Raw genomic sequence first — 21,428 nt, 5'->3', positions numbered from 1 at the left:
CAATGTAGTAAACTTGGCGCATGCGTAGAAATATACGTAAGGGGGAGGGGCGCGCACGGCTCAAAACGAGACGACGACCAGCAGCAGCAGGCTGCCTTGTCAGTCAGCAGACTTATTTTATTTGACACGTTTTGGTGAGAGGCCAGGACGAGTTTAAGTGGCATCTACACCGGGCACACCAAGAAAGCAGCAGTTATGGACAAGGTTGACATGTCATTAGGTAAGGACTCTTGAATCTAACGGTAACTTAATGTATTGATGTTAGCTCATCGTAGCTAACTAGTTGCTAGAACTACAGAGAGGTTGATTTACAAGTAGCTTTCTAGATCCGATATACACCAGAACTTAAATTATTTGCTTGTTATTTTGTGTCCAACAGATGATATTATTCGTCTCAACAAAAAAGAGCAGAAATTGAACAAGAAACAAGGGACCGTGAATCGCAGACCAGTCAAGAAGAAAGGCCGTTTAATGCAAGGGAAAGGTGTCAAGCCCAGATCTGCTCCCACCACTCAGAGGGGTAACAACAATAAACTCATCAAAAACATGCAGACTTGATTTACTGGGTTTATTCGTAAACTCATATATTGAACTTCATTTTCTGATCAGGAGTTGGTTTGTCTCAAAGAGGGGGGCCTAAACTCAACAGAAAGGTGCCTAACCTCCCAGCGCGGAGACGGGGACAGGCCCCGGGGGTCGTTACTGGGTTGGCATCCCGCAGGACCGGGGCGCTGCTTAAACGATTGGGGACGATCAACAGAACAGCAGCAGGATCTCAGGGGAAACGAGGTTTCTTAACGGTAAGTGAAATAAGTGAACCTGTTTGAGTTGCCTGTGTTGAATGCATTAAGATCCGAAGTTCACAGCATTTAAGCGTTTGATTAATGGAAATGCATGGACCCAGCTGTTTAATGAAGATGGCAAAGGGTTAGATTGGGGTTTGACACATTTGCAAGATGTGAAGGTGACCAATTTTGCAGCTGTTGAAAGGTATCAACTGTGGTGAGCTGTTGTCAGCAGTAGAAAATAAAGCGTTACATCCACACAGTTGTTTTTCAGCATATATTCGGTCATGAAGATGGTCAGAATCATACCTGTTTTAGATCAGATTGCTTTTTACTCATGAGATCCTGTTTCTTCCTCTGTTTTTAGAGGGCAAAAACAAGGCCTTTTATTCAAAACACTGTCAGTACAAACCAGTACAGGAAACCAGAGGGGCAGCGGAAGACCTACAGACAGCCAGAACCACAAAGGAGTCCGAATCCTTCTACAGTGAAAAGGCCTTTCCAGCTTAGACGGAGGTGCGCACTTTCCAATGTCATAAATAAACAATTGGTAACATTTTTTTTATTTTTCACGAGAAGTTTAGTTTTATAGTTCTGAATTCATCTTCCAGAGCTGTCTCTGTTGTACGGTTTATTCCATCAACGTTATTTAATAACGTTGAATGGATTGCGCTATATATATATATATATATATATATATATATATATATATATATATATATATATATATATATATATATATATATATATATTAGCGCAATCCAATCAAAGTAGTAGTTGGAGCAATAATCAAATGACAAAGGATACATTTATTTAAACATTTTGATTTAACAAACCTGGATTGTTAAATAAAATAGGCTTTGGCTTAATCTCGCTTTGAGTGCAACACAACGCCCAAAGGTGGGCTTTGCTCACTCTGCAGAAAACTAATGTGTTCTTTGATTGAGGCCCAAAAACTGATCAATGCTTTTCTTTATTAAACCAAAATTAGTAGGTTTGTTTCAGGTTAATCTGCTCTTCAGGTCTCTTTAAAAGACTAGGTCTTGTTTTTACCCTCTATTGACTCCATATTTTCCCATTTAGACCTTTGCCTTCGCTCCAGACTCAAAGGGATGCACGCCAAGCCACATTTCTGTTCCGCAGAGGACTTAAGGTACACACAGAAGCACTACATCTTTTGGTACCATGTACTTAAAGCCTGCTATCCCATGACCTCCCTTCTTTCAGTGTAATTCATCTGAAGACTAGATCACTGAGGATTATGTGTTGTCTTTTTCTACAGATTCAAGCTCAAGTCCAAAAACCAAATCCTCCAGTCAGGAGTCGACAGTGAGTAATTGTTCACCTTTAAATCACTCTTCGTGATTTTTAGATAATATTTCATGGATTGGTGTCACTAGTAAGTAAAAGTAAAAAAAAAAAAATCTATACATTATACGTAAATAATTTCTGATTTATGTCCACAAGGTGGCGTACATCTACCAATAATGGAATTCTGACAGTATCCATCGACAATCCATCTGCCAGAACTCAACCAGAGTAAGCTTTTTTAATTACAATGTTTATGAGAATCATCAATATTAAATATGAAAAATTATATGAAGCAAAGTTGTCAATCTACAGGCCTCCCACAGCCTACACACTGCATCCTCCCGCTGTAAGAACTGCCCCAGTCAAGCTTGAGACAGTGGAAAAAAAGATCCCCAAAGGAGTGGCCCTGCAGTTTGATATCAACAGTGTTGCAAAGCCAGTAAGGGAATGCTCATTTTTGTAACACACAAATTTAAATGGGCTTTTTTAAATTGCTTTTATGCTGTGCTTTTTTCCAGCAGACGTCCATGACTTTAAATGAGCGTTTCCGGATCCTTAAGGACCAGCGCACGGCTAAAGCACAGCACGCTAAAGGCAATCGCTTTGTGACTGTAGGCTGACAGACGATTTGAGCCAAAGCCTTTCTCCGTACTGACACTCGGTGACCCAGCCTCCAGTGGACTCTTCAAACAGCACAGAGTGACTCATGGACTTTAAGGAGTGATCGGAGTCTTGGACAGTGCAATTGTCCGTGTTGTGCTCACCTTTTTGTCTTGTGGATGTTGAGTTACTAAGGGATCCTCCCAACACTAAAGACACTGTTACTGGCTTTTTGTGGGTCCTATTTTTATGGAAATTGCAAATTGTTTTATACATTTCACCAAGGAACTAAAAAATGTATACAGTTTTTCTATTTCCAGTTTCACTGGATCAGTAGCTACAGAAGTAGAATTCAACAAGGGCACAAGAAGTCCAGCAGATTTGGAATCTGAATATTGCTTTTATTTTAAATACATTAAAATTTGCAATGTAACAAAACTATTGGCATATGAAATTCAAACACCTTTGAATGAACGAACATGGCTCACTTCATTTTCTGTGACTAGTGTCAGTAACACTAGGTTATTTTTTTCTCTTGCCAACGCTGCAGCTTTCCCCGTTACACTGTTCACAGACTATCTTACAATAAGAGTGCTGAGTAAAAATGAGGTAAGAAAGTGGTTGAAAATTACAGATCATGCAGAACATGCCAAACAGCAACAAAATATTTTGTGGAGGAGAAAGTAACAAAATGTGTGCATTTTAAAATTAATCAATTTACACAGCTTTGCATCTTTGGTTACAAAGTAGGTTGAATGATTTCACAGCTTTTCCCCCTGGCCCCCTTCAGGAAAAACATCGAAATAATACAAAAAATAATACTAAAAGAGAAATCAGATTTGACATCTTAGGTATTTATCCCAGGTTTAGGCCCTGTTTACACGGCAACTCTGGTCAGGAAATCTTAACATTCGCCCTGATTTTTTTTCTGCTTTTAGACCTATCAGCGGCGAAGAGACACTATTGTGGGTTTTTAAAAAAACTGCAGTGCACGTTTTTATCCAGCAAACGGCGCTGTGCTCAGTACTGACACACTGCGCTGTACCGCAGAGAAACTTTTGCTTCCTGATTACAATTTAGGGGTTACTTTTAGATCTTGTGCTTCTCTGGGGCTTTTCTGGCCACCCTAAAGTGAAAGTAAGTAATTGTATATTTCACCGCTTTCTTGAGTAAAATTAAATGTGAGACCTAAAAGTGTTGTATTTTACGATCGCTGGTCGTCTGCGTGCTGTGAACAGCCAATCACTGCACAGATTGAGGCTGCGCCGCCCTCCCTCCTTCAGAAAACCGGTCTGTCCAGTAATTACGGTCTCCCGTACTAAATTAAGCAACTTTTCCAGGTTTTTCAAAATCAGCGTGGATTCAATGAACGCATGTGTTTGTGTCCTATAAAAGAGGCCAATACGGTATAAAACATTGCGGATTTGTGAATTGTTGCCGTGTAAACATCCCCATAATGCCAGTAGGCAAGAATCACTCAAGGTTTGTAATACTTATTACATTCATAAATCTGGACTCAACTTTTGAATTGGGAATTGCAGCATAAATTTGAGTAGTGTTTATCCATTTGTCAGGATTTATGTTTGCCTTTAAGAATTGCCCCAGGGATGTAAAAAAAAAAAAAAAAAAAACACTGTAAAAGAGAGAGACTCAGTTTAACAGGTTTGAAGAAATTGTTCATTTATGGAAATAGCAGCCCTGTAATAAATAAAACACTTAACAGTAGAACTCAAAGACTGATGCAAAGGTTGGACTTGATGTAAAAGTAACGGCAGCGGTATCTCTCATTCTCTCCCACTTTAACATGAAACAGCAAGGCTAAAATACCCCTTAACCCAGTCAGATTATTTCATTAAAAAAATAACGCTCTCTTTTGACAATCACACTATTTGTCCCTTAGGGGAGGTAAAGCGCACCTTTTCACGCTCTGAAGCAGGTGTCAGGTCAGGGATGCCTTGTTCACTTCAAGGCATATCATTGCAAGCTTGGACCCAGCAGTTAGTCAATGTGAACACGTACTGTCGCCAACTCTAACAAACCAAGACCACCCTGATTATCACCTCTATAAACTTTGTCTCAATGATTGCATTAACACTGGAAAGGCCCACAGTACAGATGCACAGACATTCAACACCAATTCACAGTCGCTGTCGCCAACTCGGCCTGGCACGCACACACACACAAATGTACACTGTACTCTGGTCAAGCTGGTGGCTAAGAAGACAAAGTTTTCTCTTCTTTGAATTTTCACATACACTAACTGTAATAGGTTGTCAGGAAACGCTGCTTGTAGTTTTCAATTGCGCTTCAAGCTGAGGTGACATTGGGTTGCAGTTGTTGGCTGGGGTCAAGCGGAGTCTGGAGAGGGGGGTTGGGAGCAAGGAGCGCAGGCTGAGGAGGCGTGGAGCTGGTCTGTGCAGACAGTTGTGACAGCTGCTCAGTGTTGGCCAAGGACTTCAACACTGCGTTCTCCCGCTCTAGAACAGAGTTCCTCTCAAACAGCTCCTTGATCTGTTCCTTTAAGACCTCCACCTCTTCACGCACTGCATACATCAGATGGCTTTTCACTAGGTCCTGCAACAGGCAAGAGCACGATATGAGCCAATGGGCACCAAGTAATTTGTTACAATGACATCAAGAGCTAAAGGCTAGAATATAGAATGCACTTATAGATTTCTGTTGGCACATATTTGCACAAGTCAGAAGAGCAGTGACGTCTCTAGTTTTAAATAATTCATGTATGTTCATGTGAAAACAATTGACAGGTCTTGTACTCACCATTGCCTGTTCAATTTTATTGTCAATGGCAACAACATTGGTTCCCGAGGCACTGTAAAAGGAAAGAAGAGTTTGACGTCAGATTAGTGTATTGATAAAATCTTTGTTAACTTTCGTTAAGTAGTAATTAAAAGTGGATGCATCACAAGAGCATTTGAACTGCACACCTTCGGTGCTTCACCAAATGGACAGTACATAGGAGAATCTAGGACAGACCATAAACAGTAAAATGGCCTGTCATCAATATGGCGGCACAGTCAGTGTGGAGTCCAATTTAGGTTAAATGATCACACAGAAGTACAAAGACATGAGTACCACACAATGTACAGCATGATCGTAGAGGTGAATATGTACTATGAAATAGAAAATACCTTCATGTTAATAGAACAACTGCAATATTTAGGCTCCTACAAATTCAATGGTAATATTACTAGTAATATTAACTTGATTTTCTCATTTACTAAATAAACTAACAGCCCCAACAACGCCGAGCAGACAATAATAATAATAACACATTTTACACAAATCTTTTGCACAAACGAACGTGCGAGAAACCTGAGAACAAGTATCATTTCCAATGTAAAGCCGACAGTGGTCAGTAATCCAGTCTGCATGAGCGGCAGAGAGTGGCAGGTGAGTAGCAGGCGAGAGTTACCGGCGGTGTGGCTGTGGCCACAGTCGTGGTGAGCGCCGCGTGAACAGCGGCCCATAGCTCTGCTGCTGCTGCGAATGCTCGGCGCAGCATAGCGGTCTGAAGGAGAACGTGCACGGCATAATGTGGGCGCTGACCTGCACCAAAACTGCAGCTCCACTACAACCGGCAAAAAGAGGCCAGGGCAGCTACAGTGACTTTACTTTTAGAAAAATGAAACATGAACCCGCGACAGCAGCCCACAGCTAAGAGGAGGCCACACCTCTCAAATACCACAGGCATAATACTGGAGAGTACTGCAGTTGTTTTAAAATCCAGCAACAGACCATTACACAAGTTTGGACCACTGACCCACTCAAATTTACTAAAAAATGCCTTTCAAAAGTCAGATTTAAGTCAATGAGAGGTAGAATTCAGCATCAGAATAACTTCTCCAACTTTTTACTGCAAAACAATGTGATAGAACAGCTTGACAGCAGTAAGAGTGGAGAGCCTAGTGTTACTCCAGGTAATAGTCATGATTAGTTAGAGGAGAGTAATATGTTAATAATTATACGGACAAGCACAAATTATATTTAAATAAGAGACCAGTAAGATGGTAGGTCACCTGATTGCTCATAACATTTCAGTTTTGCTCCAGGACAGTCACACAAGGTGTCACAAGTTATCACTTCACATGCAGGGTCCAGTTAAGGTAAACTAGTCTCATAGACCCATTTAAATTCTTGCTGGTGGTGGGCCAATGCCAAGAAACTTTACAAATTTGAGGAGAGGAGGCCACAAGGAAAGATAATTGAGACATGACAATAGTGATGTTATGGGGCAAAGGATGATGGGAAGGCCTCACCTGCCTGAACACTGATGCCACCATGTGGTGAGTTATGACCTAAATGAAAAGACTGGCCCTGAGGACAAGATGTTCTGTTCCTTCTAACCATCTTACAGGTCCTTTAGGCCAGCGGAAGCACTCAGCAGATTGTTATCAGAGGAATGTTCCCCATACCTCTGCTGTCAGTCAGCTCCCCCTTTGATGTGACAGAAACATTTGCTCTGACAACATGAACATGCTGCAAAGATGGCACAATGAACGAGGCTGTGTGTGTTTATAAGACACATCGGCTGTCACTCAAACACACCCACAACACAGCACAAATCAGCAGCAAGAACGTACGATTTAGAAATAGTTGGTCCATCCAGTCCGGCCCCTCACACGCACTTACACAACACCATTTATTAGATGAAAAAAACAAACTCTGCTTCACCCTGCACCGAGTGTGTGTTTAATTTAGACAGGCGGTGCAGACAGGCCCTCCTATAGCTTCCCTCCACAAGAGATTTCAATAGGCAAGTGCCAAGAGGAGGTGCTCCATGTAAAGCACAGACTCTTTGGACTTGAAGGCTACACCCTTACTGCTTTACCGTGGAATTCAGACATGAAGAAAGGCCAAGACATCAACACTATTTCACTCTCCCATAGTTACACCACTGTATTTCATACACATCTGGTAACCATTTAGCCATGACTTGATACTAACCAGCTATAAACATGGTTGGCAGTAAAGTATTGTGGTACCAATTTGCCACAAAGTCTTAACCAAAAAAAAAAAGTAAAATTATAAAGATTTCAGCGGTTTCCAAAATCTCCCACTGAAAGAATCATTACATTTCATTATGAATGAACATATAGCTTGGAGAAAATTACATTCAGTGAACAAAACTAGTTTTGAATTTGTAATATCTTTTAAAATTTAAATAACACTCAAACCTTTTGCAGGTGAAATCTATATGCATTTATCAAAACAGGCACTTCCCAAAATGAAGGCATGCTTCCCTGGTCTACAAAAGGATTGTGCTCATAAATGCTGATGCTACCATGTCAGCAGTGGCATGCTACTTAACTCCAGATTCTCCCAGCCCTAGCATATGGCTGCAACAGAGTGGGACCTCATAAAAGTACACTTGACAATCTGTAGGTCACAAAGACCTATGTTTAAGGGTCACATAGAGAGTGGACTTACTCAACAGAGAGCTCATAGAATGTGTGGACAGATACAAGATGTATACCGGCTAACTGGACCAAAGCGCATTGTGTTTTAATATTATTGTTGGTGTAATATTAGCAAATGCATAGCTTAAAATGTGTCACAAGTCACATTTTCCTTCGTATTATAATAATTTGTGTTGTGTATTTACATGGTTTATCGATACACAATCACACTGTATGCTAAGGTAAAAATGGTATTCTGGTCTGCCTGCATACAGATTTGTTAAAAGACATTATTATAGATTTTTTTATATAAAACACAGTATCATGTTAAGTTAATTAGTTAATTAGATCATCACATTTGACATAATTTTCCCCTAGTACCACCCTAGTGGGAGGCAGTAGAGACTGCACTGTCCCGGCCTCTTTAAAGCTAAGCCACTATAGCTTATGTTAAAGCCACAAACTTGTTTGGGATCTCTACTCAAAACAAAAGTGTGCTCAGGGCTTGGTAAATGTGGCTGCACTGTTTTGCTAGTGTCACTAAGCAAACAGTATGTAACTACTGGTATCACTGGGGTCAGGCTGCTGAGGCTGCAGGGCCAGGCTGGTCGCATCCACTGATTATGAAACATTCGCCATAAAGTTCAGCATAAGCATTAGTGCTGCCAACATTTATTAGCCTCAGATAGCCTGCAAAGAAATGCTAATAAAAAGCCCATTAGAGGCAGCAAAGTTTACACTCCAGCAGCTGGTGGAAATGGATTAAAATTGGCAGAATAATTTCTCTGGAAAAGCAAATGAGATGGTGCCTTCAGCTGTTGGTTTACAAAATAATTCTGAGGGCCTTTAGTGATGCAGTGAAATAAAGGCAAGTCTATGTAATTGACTTAAAGACGTGTTAAAGCATGTTGAGAAGGCGAGGCCTGCTCATGAGCCCTGGGACAACAGGTGCACAGAGAAACCAAGTCGCGTGGAACGACTGACTTAGAGGAGAAAATCCAACTTGAACCACGCTCTCCTCAAAATCACAGTGTAGTATGAACACACCAAATTTATATTCACAAATATTCAAGTCAGGGCAAAAAAATCTAATGTTGCGTTATAATTTATATGACGGTAGTAGTAACTGTTTATTTTACCAAACAGCTTGAGACAATATATTCAGAGCCAAAAACAAAACCAAATGCCAACTTCCTGCACTGCACTGATGGTGTGCAAAGGCTGGGGTTGGCGACATGTCAGACGTATACTTCACTCAAGCACTTACATTTCCTGTCACTTCAGTATAAGTTTGTCAGCTTCCCTTTTCACTTTGGTCAGTCACAAAATTATTCAGCAGGTGAGGCCCTTCTTATCAGTTAAAACAGCACAACACAGAACTCAAGCAAGACCACTTGGGTGCACATGCTCACACCTTATCTTTTATGATGCATTCACTGGACATAAAAAACCGTAATGCACAGATTCAGATGGCTACAATGTGTTGTTACAACCAGTATGATCTGACAAAAAACTCAAGGGTTTTTTTTATTTCTTCCTTTCCCCTCTGTCAAAGCCACTATTAGGCTTTGAATCCACTTCCTGGTTAAGCTGTAATCTGCCTTCAAGTTACAAAGGAAGTTTTTGTTTGTACATTTCACCCTTCGCACTTTGGATTAATGCCTTAGTAACTGTTTAGTTTTTTTGACCGATAGACTCTTGTGATGCTTTCCTGATTTGCAACGATGTTGTTGCTCCATGTATAATGTTTCTTGACTCACAAACGTAACCCATGCATGTGGACAAAGCAAAGTCTGTAGGCGCACATGGCACACAAATGCAACACTCTTGCAGACCAGCAGCGGCCAAACCAGGACAGTACTGTACCTATCACTGAGGGCCTTTGAATCTCTTAATCTGCTGCCAGACTGGAAGGCCTGGTAGAAAGCCTTGGAGGGGTTCCTGTGTCAACCGTATTCAGGGAGAGAGAGAAAAACAGAAACAGAGCAAATGAAAACAATGAGAACATGTTGTGACACAGTGGCATGTAATTCCTAGAAGAAGTGTGTCCCAATGTAGTTTATGAGCAGCCCCCTATAGAGTCTTTAGGAGGTCTACGCAGAGCAAATTAACCAGGCAAGTATAAGGGGAAGAAACACAGAGAGGGAAGTGAGAGAGAAAGCGAGAGTGAAGCGAGAGGGAGAAGCAAGGGAGAGAGAGGGATAGAGTGAGAGAAAAAAGTAACAGAGAGAGAGAGAGCAAATAGGAATGAAGATTGCTTCATAGAGAGCACACACCTCCCTCAGGCATATTCATAAACAACCTGTCGATTGCTCACTATCAACTTGAAAGAAAGTAAACTGGCTCATCTGCCATGTCTGAAATTGGTTTACATTTGCTCAGGATGGCATTAAATGTATCACTACAAACCATTTGAGAGTAGTTCAATGATTGTTCTTCTTAAAACACAAATAGACTACAAAGGAACAGTGTGTGCTGTGACATGGGATGTATGTCGGGAAGGGGAAAGGAAATCCCCGCTCTGACCCTTAGCACACTAGCGCAGGCTCGTGCACACAACACACACACACATCTGATGAAGCCTCCCTGCTGCTATCTCACATACACACTTTACACACTACGTATATGTGCTCATAGTGACAGGGGAGCAGCCAACTCACACAAAACAGCACAGGGGAAGGAGGAGTTGATATGGAGCATGTGTGTGAATATTATAGAGCAGCCAAAGCCATTTTCCTAGAAATCTCTGGCACAAACCCACTGTCTCTCGTTACCTCATGACTGAACCCTCTTACGGACCCCCTCCTCTACCATTGCTTCACTTCACTCTGCAGGCAAAGAAAACACATCCAAGCACACGCCTCCACAGTTATACTTAAGGGGCAAAACAGTTTCCATTGGTTGATATCATGGAGGTCAGACAACCTGGAGTCCAGCAAGTGTGCAAGGGAGAAGAAGAAGAGTTCCTGTTTTCATGTTGAAATCGCTTGGCTCTCAATGCCCGTCTTTGTAAAACTTAAATATAACATGTCAATATCCTTTTCTGAAAGAGCCTCTTTGTGCAGCACCATCTGCCCTATAAACCCTAGTGAGTGCAGCCACAAATACAGATGACGAGGTTGTGCTACAAGATACCTTCTCACAACAAGATTGCAGAAATTTCTGTGAAGTTTCTGAAAAGCCAAAATCTAGTTCCAAAAGACACTCAAAGTCCGGGACATTCTCAGACTATGCTACACGTTGAGGCCTAAGCAGATTGGGCGATTGTAGGCCGACTAAAATAACCTTTTCGTGCATTCTTGTGGGCTGATGTCACACTGGGGCCCGAGCATGACGCATGGCTTTTCCTTGAGTGTGTGTTCTACAGAGCAGCCGCCACAGTGAAGGCCCTCTTCTCCACCGCTAATAACCCTGCCCAGTCATTTAGCATGTGAATGACCAGCAGAAGTCTAAGGTTACCAACTCAGGGGGAAGGAAGGAGGAGAAGTATGAAAGATTATGTGACTACTGGCAACATGTGGTATACACTAGTTCTGCAAATATGTCATAAGTTAAAAACAAGAAAACACAAGATCTAAAAGAATCCCACAAGACACAACATTTAGTCAAAAAGAACAATTTTGACAGAATTTCTGATGAATAAAAGCATAATTTAATTGCTTATAAAGATTATTTTTTATGTTTTTTGGACTCCTCTGCAAACATTAAGTACCTTACAGGCTGGAATACCAAACTGAACACAAGATGGTCTTTGAAAAAGATGTAGAGGCATAGGTTCTGGTCCCATCAGCACCATACAGTTGGTACAGGCCAGTTCAACAGTCCTAAGGCCCAGGGGGATGTAGAGGGGCCTATGCAGCTTTGGAGAAACCACTGAAAGGCCAAGTGTTAACTTAAGGCTCTCAGCCCCATCCATCCAGCTGCCACGCTGCAGAAGTAGGTCAGAACTATTTAGATTTCACCAGTCCTGTGGGAGTTTCATTCAGCAGGTCTTGGGTTGTAGATTAACAAGATTGATTGTAAAACGCAGCAGAACTGGTGCCACTGTTCATTACAAGATGAAGGCTGCTCATGACTAAGCTGAAGCCGGTGATCACTTTCTACAACAGAACTACATGGGACTTTGCTATTGGACATTATTATATTACATCCCATCTAGTTTTTAGTGGGAATTATATATAATGTACTATACTATAGTATAGTCTCTGGATTACATGGCATCCCCAATGCTTCAGACATTCGTCCCACAAAATTACAGTCTTGACTAAACTCTGATTGACACACATTGTTAAGGAGAATCCTCTCATGTCACATGATTGAGACCATAGGCAAAGAACAACAGAAATGTAGACTTAGTGTTACTGAGCCACACTTGACAAAAACAAGATAGCAGCGTATTCCCAGCTGGGCTTATCTGCAGCACAGTACAGTACATCCCAGTCAAATGCTCAGCTCCAACAGACCACGGCACAACAGTGACTGAGGACTTGCTTGTGTCCATTAAAACAATGAGGAGAGGAGGACCTGAGGAGGAGGTGATGACACAGTGATGACACTACAGGTACTCAATCATGTTCAACTCAAACCTGACCCCAGATAGTGATGAAAAGTAAAATAAATAAATAAATAAATGACTGGACAATATTAAACATGGAAGACAGGGAAGCACCAGTTTAAATTTATTAGCTTAAGCAGCACATGAAAACAACTTAATAATTGGAGGACAAACATGATAGGCATAGAAATGCATCTTGTTACTGTAGAAAAATTATTTTCATTTACGGATATTAAGTACAACTTATTACTTATTCCAATTTCAAAACTCCTGTATCATTATGAAATGATAGGGCTGTTCGAATATGAAAATGATTGAAGTCATGATAACTTGCACAGAGAGATGGGTGGTGCATCACTAGTGATGGGACTTTTGGCTCTTTGAAGTGAATGGATCCAAAACATTCTGAAGTCAAAGAACCATTCAAAAGACTGGCTCTTTTTGTATTTATTTATGACAGAAGCCAACGTGAGAACTTCGTTTATTTACAAACTATTCACAAAGAGAAATGGCTCAGAGTAATATTTATTTAAACTGGTTTAAACTGAGAGTAGGAGTGTGTTCAAATGAAATTATGCGTAATCTAAATAAAACATTGCATTATAATAATAATTTTAAAAGCCAACTGTTATTAAAATGACAAATATGTTTTTTGTGCACAAAGTTCCCACTCGTGTCTCCTGCTCTGCTTGTGGGCTGATTCTTGTGTTAGTTCAGCATTAATCGGTCAAAAAATGCATACAAATTTGAAATGAAAAAGATTTGGTTCCTTTACAAATGGAGATCTGGTTCCAACTGTTCACATTAAGTAACTATTCGAAAGAGCTAAATCGTTCACTTCATATTAGGCGTGATGATTATTGATGTGACGTTTGTGAACACACTAACATATTAAGCACAAAATGGACCTCTATGAAAGTATTCTACTAGTAGAAAGCTCCAACCGCCCTTTTTCACTCATGGAAACGTGTGTCTGTGCATGTGTGTGGAACACAATTCAGTGCTATTGTAAATAACAGTTTTGTTTTTTCAATTGTGTATGTTTAAATGTTTTATGTGTAATAACAGCAATTAATTGCACAGCCTTCAAAACTATTTCGTACAGCACTGCTCAGAAAAAAATAAATAACACTGTTGCTTAAATTACTATTTGGCCAGGGTTATGAAAGTTGCTGAGACCCTCAAATATAGGAAACAAAGCACCTTTGAGGTCCTCTGGATATGTGCCTAACTACTAAGTGCCACTGGACGAATCAGAGGAGAAGAGGTTTGACTAGCCACGGCTGAATAAAGGACAACAAAAGTCAAAAGGTCAAAGGGAGTCAGTCTGCTCAAAGAATTGTGCAAACATACACAGCTTACATTTTGTGCTTTGAGTTTCCTGAGCAGAGGCCCCTACCCCCAACGAGGATAATTGTACACACACTTTCTGGGCGCCATCCCTTCAAAGGACACGCCCCCTTCCTTGCTGTGCTTCAAGGTGGCACCAACTTCAGACCTGGACTCTACATTTTCCAAGCTAACATTTATGTTCGAGCAATAAATAATGCAACTATTTCAACTAAACAACAACAGGATATTCATGCAAATCCAATCAAAATGCAGAACCTCTATGAGTAATTAAAGCACTATGACAATATTATTTAAAGCTTTAGTTATCAAGGGCAGCTAGGAACCACTGGAGAGAGAAAAATGATATTGTAAAGATGAGGGCCACATCTCCAGGCTGCAGTCTATGGTATCACAATTGCAGTCCTGTAATTACTTTCAGAGGAACGCTGGGGACGAGAGTGTGGGCAAACACAAGGGACCACCCACTCCACCCCCAAGGTTTAGATTTAAAACAAATGCAATGGAGGTACTAAGGCTGGGTATTGCCAAGTACCTCATACAACACAAGGTCTATCATATGATACGACGTGATGAAAATGATCATAGACATAGCGAGGCGAGGGCTCACTCTGCCACCGAGATTCCAAACACTGCAGATATCAGTCGCAGCTTGTATTTTTGATCATAAGTTTAACCGTTGTACCCATCTGACCTACGACTAGGGTTGCAATGATAAATCCTAAAAAATCATCATAGCTGTATTTTGACAATTGTAGTAGTTATCTGAACAAAATTGTGCAGAGGATATCCGGCTTAAGATGTATTCAAGTGCTAGAATGTAAGCTATACTATGAAAACCAAATTTATTATTATACAGTGATGTGCCGTCCAGACATTTCAGCAGAAAATGTAAAACTTGTGATTTTATTACATCAATTAAATCAGTATTTTGTATTTTTTTAAATCTAAAATTTCATTTTAGATCTAAAATTTCAAAAATCTCAAACATAACATAAATATGAGTATCCTATCAGGCTTGGGTGTTATTTTGGGGGTTACACATTCAGAAATGCCCTCTTTCCTTAGGACTTCTGTCTGCAAGCTGCTGGCCATTAAACGATAAAATTAACCAATCAGAAAATCGACGGCAAAGAGACAAAGAGGAATAGTTTATGTTTGTTACTCAAGTTAGTTGTAATGAAACATTTAGAAGAGCATCTAAAACAACTAGGCTACAAACAAAATATTTACTGCGACTTGGACCTCATAGAGCAAAGAATTGACAAACTGTTGGATTCATGGATTAATACTTTTAGGGTTGGAGTACACATCGAATGGCGAAATATAGCCAACATATGTCAAAGTACTTGTCTATTAAAGACAGCAGAGGTGAGATGCTTGTGTTATCATATGGTCTATGTGAGGGGTGTCCAAACTTTTTGCAATGAGGGCCAGATTTGGTGAGGTGAAAAGGGGCAGAGGCCGAACATTCACCCTGATCTTTCTTTGAACCATTAATATTAAATGCACATGAACTATTTAATTTTTTTTTTTTTTTACTTTTTATTGCAACTGGCTTTCACCTTTCAAAAACAAAATTAATTATACACAGATTATAAATATGAAAAAATGAACATTTAATCTGTGGTTTTGATTATCACAATAAAATTAATTCACTGAGATTTTCAAATTTTTTCACCAAACAAACTGAGACTGGACTGAAACTGAGATCTGGACTGTAATAAATAGGCCTGGTCTGGCTCAAAGACGGTGGTTTGGATGCGCAAAACGTCACACAGGTGAGTCAGTCTTGTCCTCGTACGGTTCTTGTTAAAGTTCATAACCGAGAACCAAACAAACTCAGTATTTTCTTAGCAAATGTTCGAATTTCTTTAAACCTGTCTTTATCCAATTGCCGTTAGAAGTCAGCAAGAGCGCAACCTCGGAGCATGGCCCGGATCTGCTGCCATCCTTGGTGAAATATAATATTGCTTGTAAATGTGTATTTTATGTTGGTCAACAGTGCAACGGGCCACACATAATTATTTTTTATTCCAGAGGCTGCGGGCCAGTGGAAATTTGTACATGGGCCGCAATTGGCCCCCGGGCTGAACTTTGGGTATGCCTGGTCTATGTGTAGCAATTTGGATTATACCTCAATGAGAAAACAAATACTTTTAGTGTCACAGTTGTGATTCAGTAGATATGTTGTGAGCCTTTAGAGCAGTTAAACTGCACATGTCCCTGTGTACATGTAAATGCTGAGTTCGTATAAGCTGTGGATGAATAATATTGACCAACAGTTTGATGCGTTCCTTTAGTTAGTCACATGCACCAAAAAAAAATGCACTTTATGTTCATGCCTCTTCAATAAACGGACGATAAATGCACCATTAATGTTTATTTTTTGTGAAAATGGGGTTGGTCATTGTTTTTTCACTGAATCATATCTGATCGATTTTTAAATATATTGTATCATATCGGGATGCGTATCGTAGCCTATGTATCAAGGTATGTATCATATCAGTAACTTCTTAATGATACCCAGCCCTACTCGTGCGGTCTTATTAATCAGCTAATGCATTATGATGGGTATGCATCAGCAGATGTGTTCTACATGCATTAAACCAGGTTGGCTAAGCCTGACTCCTCCAGTGCATCTCCGCAGGTGAGAGCATGGGCTGAGAGGCTGTATATGGAAACTGCCTTAAACAGAGAATTATTTTATCACTATATGGCCATTTCACATAAACAGCATATTGTCACAGGGATGTCATTATGATCCAATCATCATATTCATATCACCCAGCCCTAACGTTTTTTAAAGAATGCTCAAATGTGTTTTTGTTTTATTTGTATATTTTGCAACCCGACTATGTAAACATTTAAGTAAAGTTAAGTCGAACAGTTTTGGCAGGTGTAAGTGAAGGCTGTTTATGCAACATCTAGAAATATGCCTAGCAGCAACTAATCAGGTACAAAGACAGGGGTGGCTGCATTATACATATCTCAGATGCCTGCTGTACGGAGGCTGAACAGGTTATACAGTTAGAGATCTCTAGCTGCACAAACTCAAGCTGCTGTCATTCAGCACATCTACTGTACTCTCACAACTGTTTTGCCTCATTTGTCAGCCCATTGGTTGATGAGGTACAAAGATGTGGCAGCCACACTGATGCTATGAAAACACTTCAATCCACAAAGTAAAGAGCACAAGCAACCACTGTTACCAGTTAGCTTGAGGTGATTTACAGTCCCATTATATGATACATGTCCATGGAGATAATAAATAAGGTAGAGTAGATGTGCCAGAGGCTAAAGTCAGAAAACAGGTTTGAGAGCTGAGACGTCCTTCTGACAGGTCTCTTATCTGTCCCACAGGGGCACGTTAGAAAGGCTACTGCTGTATGTTTGATAGGGAGTCCTTACTATCGTAACAGAGACTCCCCCACCCTAACTTATCAGTCTCAGAGCAGAGAATCAGCTAATGTTAATGTCAGCTAATGGATAACATCAATCAAAACAAAAATTATATTGTTTTGTTTGTGACACTATATTGGCATGTATCACACATCAGAGTTTGAGCTCAAACAAAATGCCTCATTTAAAAAACAACAACATAGAAATATCCTTTGATAAAGTACAGTACAACCCGTAGTTTTATACTGCAGTGATATTAACATTTACTTAATGTGCTTTTGTAAGTGTGCTATAAAAAATGTAACAAAGTACATAAATGAAAAAAGTCGATATGCAATATGCTGTGTTGGGACATTTCCACACATATCAAGAGAATAATGCTAAGAGATTTCAAGCCCTGTATTATTTCCGTTTAGCTCTGCCTCCTTCTCAAAGTGAAACTGAACTCAGGGTTAAGAATGAATGCACATGCTCTGGAAAGGAAATAAACTACATGACACAGAAATGTATCGACATTTCCTCTTTTGCACTAACCAGCTAGTAAAGAGCTTTCCCTTACATGCCAAAAGATAATAATCCCCTGCGGTCAAAAACCTCAAGTTTTAAGGCAAAAACGTGACCAGTCCAAACATGAAAAAAAATTAGTTGAAAATCAAAACAAATTGATGCAAAGCTAACCTCCAATAATAAAAACGTAATCAATATTTTGTGCTTATAAAACATGAAAAAGCCAAGTTTCAAAGTCTTTAAAGGTGAACTTAAACACAGGCTTTAGATTTGAAGACAAGGCCATTGCTGTCCATGAGGTGTACAGCAACCGAGGAAGTTTAACACATGGAATCGCAGTATGACAGGCCATGTGAGGCTAACAAGTTTGTGCCTGTACAAAAGGAGCACAGAGCCTGCCCCCACTCAAATAACAACTAGTGAACTATTGTAAACTTTCCACAGGAGAGGTATTAAAGTGTTTTAAAGCAATAGGACAGGATTTTAGTGGCGATGTAAAATGATTACTGTCACACAAGTCAATGGGGATCAGCGGCCAATATTTACACACAACAAGAAAATTCACAAACGTTGTTAAATGTGTTTACTATTCCAAGTTAATATTTTGAAATATTGTAGTTGACCAATACACAGGGTGTCTCTTTACAATTAAAAAAATATATTACAAAGGCAACTGATAAGATATCTAAATCAGACTTGTTCTATTGTACTCGGTGGTTTCCAAAGTTTTTACCTCATTTAATACACCTCTACCAATAGTTTCAAGAGCACATCAAGATGGTACTCGATTTCTTTCCATGTTCGCTGTTGCATAGCGTCATCAAATGTTGCAATCAAATCTGTTAGTTTTTGCTTTAGTTCACTAATGTCCAGTATCTTTGTTAAATACATGATATTTTTAACATAGCCCCATAGAAAGAAATCCAGAGGTGTGAACGGGTAGTCACAGAATTGGTCCATCCCTTCCAATCCAACGATCTGGAAATGTTTGCGGAACTCACGAACACGCAGACCCCAAAACTTTTATAACCACCGAGTACAGCAGAACACATCTAATTAATATACCTTTATCTTTGTAATAACATTTTAAAAATGTTAAGATGTAAATGTAAAGACTTTATGGACACCCTGTACATGTGTTGCTTTTGTTTGTATTTAAACTATGAAAGATAGTTTGTGGGTGTGCCAGGTGTAGCATTACCTGTCCTCATCCCCATCCACAGGTATGTGGATCCCAAACAGGCTGTTGACAGTGGGTGTGGAGAGTTGTAGGGCGTCAGTCATAAGAGGCTTCACTGTCTCCTTCCCAGGCACATGAGGCCCCTCAGATTTTCTTCCGCTCATAACCTCCACTTGTCCCAGGCCAGCAGCTGGGATCCCCTGTACCACTGCAGTCTTAAACGGAGCGGGGGGCAACACAGAGCTGGTCACATTTGGCATGGCTGCACTGGAGGCACTCGGCACAGCAGTGGGCATGGTGCTGGGCACACTGGAGCTCACTGCATTGGCAGGCACATTCTGTATGCTGGATGGTGATGCACCATGCAGTGGAGGCTGGCCCGCTGCAATGTACTGAGTCTGTAAAGTAGACCCACTAACCAATAACGAACCAGGAACATTTCCCACTGACTGTGCAAGAAGTGGTCCTGTAGGTAGAGGACCCCCAACATCCCCAATCTGACTGGGCACAGAAACTCCAGCAGTGGCTCCAGTCATCACTGAGGAAGCCCCTTGTCCAGCAGAAAGGACACCCTGGCCTGGGGGCTGATAGTACTCTGACTGGCTCTGTCCCAGAGCTGCAGGCTGACCTGTCAGGAGGTGGCCCATAGGAAGCTGCTGCTGTGCAGGGTAAGAAGGGGGCATGACAGGTGACTTGTGTAAGTGAACACTGGTCTGAGGCAGCCCGTTCTGTCCCACAGGGAGCACAGCCTGAGGTGCAGGGAGGCCTCCGGTGCTGGTCTGCAGTGGCTGAACACCAGTTGGTTTGCTGTTGGAGAAGGCACTCTGTGTGCCACTAAGGCTCTGCTGACGGACGCTGAAGCCTGTGTGCTGGACTGATTGTGTGGGTAATGTCTCCACAGATATGATACGGGCTGAAGACACCGTTGTGTCTGCTGCTGAGCCAACTGTATGTCCCAGTCCACTGTCTCGCTCTCCAGTGGAGTCCAGTGTGGTACTGGCATGTCGTATGCTATCTCCAGACTTTCCCACTGAGCCCTCAGGCTCTTTGTCATAAAACTCTGTGCAAGTCCACCTGCCTCTTCGAAACGGTTCCCCAGTACCATGGTCAAGTTTTATGACTCTGAAGCGTGATGTGCAGCTCACCGTGGAGCCCGAGGCAGCAGGAGCCGGGCTGGACACGGTTTGTGATGTGTTCAGAGACACCAAGCCCGCCTGTTGCTGAGAGGCAATGGGTGGCCCAGCTGAAAGCCCTGCCTGCTGCTGGCCACTTTGATTGGACACTTTGTTTGACAGCTGACTCGCTTGAGGTATGTGTGCTAGTGCCTCTACCTCCACATTATTTTGGGGTTCTTCAGATGGACTTCTATCACTGGCGGGCTCATACTCCGCTCGTGACATGTCGTAGATTTCTGAAGACACGTCCTCAGTTCTCGACTCGTCCGGATCGTCCAGGCTCTCTGTGTCGTCTGCGGCTCCTATGGCCGCCACCTGGGCCTGGGTGACACTCGTGATCTGAAAACAGCTCTTTTTCTTGGCCGGCATTTTCGACATACTGGCGGTCTGTTTCCAAGTCTCGTATGGCTATATTTATCCTCCGTCAAACGAGACGAGCTGTGTTGCAGCTTCGCAGAAGGTTAATTCATACTGAACAGCACATTGAACAAAATACTTTACCAGCTAACTAAAGTCCAGCTGAATCTGCGCCATCCCTTTACCCGTCGCTCTTCTGCGGCGTTTTACAGGATCATAACCGGGAGTCTACACCAGCAATGCGGCTTTGATCACTATTAACAGCAGCGCACGAGGATTAATCCAAAACTCTGGGTCAGTCCGGATCGGTCTCAGGTCCCGGTTGTGCAGTTGTCAAAGGCCCCAGCCAGAGGAGCTACTTCAGGCTGAGGAGGGCCCACAGCCCTCCACTTAGTGGGTTAACGCTAGCAATGAAGCCAACTGGCTGCTGCACACTCCCCCTACGTCGGTACAAGTATACGGGACATCTTCATAAAAGCAGTTTTCGGCACCAGCTCACGTTACCAGCTTCAGTTCACCTGGCAGTGACACTAAATACCTATCTCCGTGTAGTTTTGAGAGAGACCGCAGTTAAATTCGTTGCGTTTTTTAACTATCGACAATATAAACAGCACCAGCCGTTACCTCCCTCAGTCCCTCCTGACAAGATGGCTATGTTGTGTGCGCCGCGCTGCATCGTGGGTAGGAAGAGTGCGCACGGAGAGTTGCGCAAACACGTTTGTGAATGCCTCTGGATGAATTCACGGAACACCTGAAAAACTGAAAAATTATAAAGTCACGGTTAAGCCA

General features: G+C 41.4%; 2 protein-coding genes across 4 annotated transcripts; one reads left to right on the top strand and one right to left on the bottom strand.

Moving 5' to 3' along the window:
• Positions 1 to 4: 4 nt before the first annotated feature.
• On the top strand, positions 5 to 3,174 carry LOC117385064 (UAP56-interacting factor-like). Of its 2 annotated transcripts, none has more exons than XM_033982311.2 (9): positions 5 to 220; positions 380 to 520; positions 610 to 800; positions 1,153 to 1,301; positions 1,869 to 1,938; positions 2,068 to 2,114; positions 2,253 to 2,324; positions 2,409 to 2,535; positions 2,615 to 3,174. In XM_033982311.2, exons 1-9 carry the CDS (start codon positions 196 to 198, stop codon positions 2,714 to 2,716), a joined length of 924 nt encoding a protein of 307 aa, XP_033838202.1. In that variant the 5' UTR covers positions 5 to 195; the 3' UTR covers positions 2,717 to 3,174. The 2 variants fall into 2 exon arrangements, with proteins under 2 accessions (XP_033838202.1, XP_033838203.1); XM_033982312.2 differs by having other exon boundaries at positions 71 to 220; positions 2,618 to 3,134.
• On the bottom strand, positions 3,077 to 21,361 carry LOC117385060 (TSC22 domain family protein 2-like). Of its 2 annotated transcripts, XM_055228457.1 has the most exons (4): positions 19,129 to 21,313; positions 9,980 to 10,054; positions 5,475 to 5,526; positions 3,077 to 5,270 (listed from the first exon to the last, which is right to left on the bottom strand). In XM_055228457.1, exons 1-4 carry the CDS (start codon positions 20,658 to 20,660, stop codon positions 5,004 to 5,006), a joined length of 1,926 nt encoding a protein of 641 aa, XP_055084432.1. In that variant the 5' UTR covers positions 20,661 to 21,313; the 3' UTR covers positions 3,077 to 5,003. The 2 variants fall into 2 exon arrangements, with proteins under 2 accessions (XP_055084432.1, XP_033838199.1); XM_033982308.2 differs by lacking the exon at positions 9,980 to 10,054 and having other exon boundaries at positions 19,129 to 21,361.
• Positions 21,362 to 21,428: the final 67 nt, after the last annotated feature.

This window comes from Periophthalmus magnuspinnatus, chromosome 17 (genome assembly GCF_009829125.3).
Source record: "Periophthalmus magnuspinnatus isolate fPerMag1 chromosome 17, fPerMag1.2.pri, whole genome shotgun sequence".
Lineage (NCBI taxonomy): Eukaryota > Metazoa > Chordata > Actinopteri > Gobiiformes > Gobiidae > Periophthalmus > Periophthalmus magnuspinnatus.
The sequence above is the reverse complement of the archived record's forward strand: the minus strand, read 5'-3'. Positions and strand labels throughout refer to the sequence as shown.

Bases quoted from the DNA above. Each gene is read 5' to 3' on its own strand.
- LOC117385064 (XM_033982311.2), top strand. From the start codon at position 196: ATGGACAAGGTTGACATGTCATTAG. The intron at 1,939-2,067 runs GTACACACAGAA...CTTTTTCTACAG, and splicing joins TGTTCCGCAGAGGACTTAAG to ATTCAAGCTCAAGTCCAAAA. The intron at 2,536-2,614 runs GTAAGGGAATGC...GCTTTTTTCCAG, and splicing joins TCAACAGTGTTGCAAAGCCA to CAGACGTCCATGACTTTAAA.
- LOC117385060 (XM_055228457.1), bottom strand. From the start codon at position 20,660: ATGTCGAAAATGCCGGCCAAGAAAAAGAGCTGTTTTCAGATCACGAGT. The intron at 10,055-19,128 runs GTAATGCTACAC...CGGTTGACACAG, and splicing joins GTGGATGGGGATGAGGACAG to GAACCCCTCCAAGGCTTTCT. The intron at 5,271-5,474 runs GTGAGTACAAGA...TGCCTGTTGCAG, and splicing joins ATAAAATTGAACAGGCAATG to GACCTAGTGAAAAGCCATCT.